The following is a 2,233-nucleotide window of genomic DNA, read 5'->3' as shown; positions in this document are numbered from 1 at the left end:
GCATTGATATGAGAGAAATTAAGGGTTTAATTTAAAAAAATATGTACATAAAAATTGCATTTCCAGTGTTTATTCATTCAAAGAAAAATTTTTCTTCGTAACAGTAATTTTATTCGCACTTTTTAATATCGCTATTTCTGTACCAAAACCTTTTAACACATTCGTATCATATACGTTTGATTTCTTTTATCATTATATGGTAAACAACAAACAAATTATGTGTATGTCACATGCACACACATGTACAAACACCATACACACATTTGTATAATGTTGATATATATATTTACACACAATTTATCTATGCAAAATAGTAACTGATTTAATGTACAATAAACTGTAATGTCCATTTTGGCATTTATTATACAAACTTTTATATGGTAATCATAGAACACAGACTTATTATATACTTATTTATATAATATTTACATTGACAGTCAAAATCACATTCTACAATGGATTAACCCAAAAATATATATGTATATATATAATATCCTAAACTGATTTGGTTTGAAACATACGCATTTCTTGTGCATTTTATATGGCACATAAAAAAACTGAATTCTTGCATTGCTAGCTTAAAATTCATTTTACAAAATGTATAACACAGTTTGTAAATCTGTTATTAAGCGAAAAACAACTATTATACATAGATAATTATAAGGAAATTAAGATGTTGAAGAACTGAATACTACTTAATCTATTACCACTTCCATTGTTATTAATTTTGCTACATACCATATAATATGTATATACATTATTGTTTACAATTTTATGTACAGTATAAGGCATAGATTAATAGTAAATTTAAAAGTAAAAAATTTATGTAGTGTATTTTAGTAATATTCAATTAAAAGTAAATCAATATATTTTTCATATTGTTAAGTAAACAAAAAGCAAAATTTCTATTAAAAAGGACTTCTGAAAAACTATATTACCAATTTTTGCATTTGTTTTCTTTGCTAATAAAATGTAAAATCTATTTTAAAGAAATCAATCTACCACCATTATATAGAACAAAATACACAATATTATATTATTATTAAAATTTAAAACTACTTTCTAACAATCATTATCTATATGCTTGTTTAGAATAGAAGTTAAAATTGTATTGTAAATTAACAGCACAATATTTATTATTTGCTGAAGTATTCATTCATATTATTATTCATGGCACATGTTTGGAGCACAGAACACGAAAAAAAAGTAAAATTGTAATTTTTTACCTGAGCAGGAAAAATATGCTGTCATTGTACTGTAGTGTGCACAAGAAATATACTATGTTTAAGTGGTATATATAAAATTTACATTCATTAGAGCCTTAAGAGGATATTTCTTCACAACCTCATTAAGATATATGTCTTGCACAGGCTATTTATATGTATTATACAGATCTTATAATTTACCTATTAGTATATAAGTATTGTTAACTATAAGTACTGTTCTGATATAGTCTGGTCATTCATACTTCTTTTTTATTAGACAAGTAATTCTTTTCTAAAAGATTTCATGTGTATAAAACATTAAAGCTCACTGCATACACATTCAAGTTTAGTGCAAAAATATCAAATGCAGTGTGAATAGGATTGCCAGACTTGTTGCATTTAGAAATCTATTCAATTTCCTTTTAATATTTATACTTGATCTTAAAAACTGAAGGCTTTCATTATAATTCATCGTCGATATGTTTGCTTTCGTATTTTTGTAAATCGACTTTCTTACTTGTAAGTACTTTTACATATTTTTGACTATCTTGTAGTTTACTTTCATCTACATGATTGTGATCTGAATTGGAAATTTCTAATTCCTGTTGAACAGTAATAGAATTTTCATTTTCTTCTTGTTTAGGTGTCCACATTTGATTTTTATTATTTGTATTTGAATGAACAGAATGATCAATATTCAGATTAATCTTCTGATTATATTGTGAATCAACTGTTTCTGTTTGAACATTTTGTAACATTACCTCACTTTCATCTTTCTTTATTGTTTCTACAATTGAAGGATTCGTTTGTGCATCTGTTAACTGAAAGTCATTGTCAGTTAATAAGGTTTCCTTGTGTGACTGTTTTTCAGCACTATTGTTGTTAGTAATTGTTTCCTGAAATTCTACATCATTAGATTGTACATTTTCTAATGAATTTATAACTTTGGTAAAATCTGCCAAAGAATTTATATCTTTTGTAAAGTCTTCAATTTTAATTTTTATATATTCAATTTTATATTTTATTGT

At 24.8% G+C, this 2,233-nt stretch overlaps 1 protein-coding gene across 1 annotated transcript in view; it reads right to left on the bottom strand.

Moving 5' to 3' along the window:
* Positions 1-1,250: 1,250 nt before the first annotated feature.
* Positions 1,251-2,233, bottom strand: part of LOC108577452 (ER degradation-enhancing alpha-mannosidase-like protein 3) — a 10,565-nt gene continuing 9,582 nt past the window's right edge. Inside the window, 1 exon segment of the mRNA XM_017940634.1 lies at positions 1,251-2,224. Within this exon segment, the coding sequence (XP_017796123.1) occupies positions 1,667-2,224 (558 nt within the window). The 3' untranslated portion in view covers positions 1,251-1,666.

This window comes from Habropoda laboriosa, unplaced genomic scaffold, assembly GCF_001263275.1.
Source record: "Habropoda laboriosa isolate 0110345459 unplaced genomic scaffold, ASM126327v1 scaffold32, whole genome shotgun sequence".
Taxonomy (NCBI): domain Eukaryota; kingdom Metazoa; phylum Arthropoda; class Insecta; order Hymenoptera; family Apidae; genus Habropoda; species Habropoda laboriosa.
This window is presented reverse-complemented; position numbering and strand designations above follow the sequence as displayed.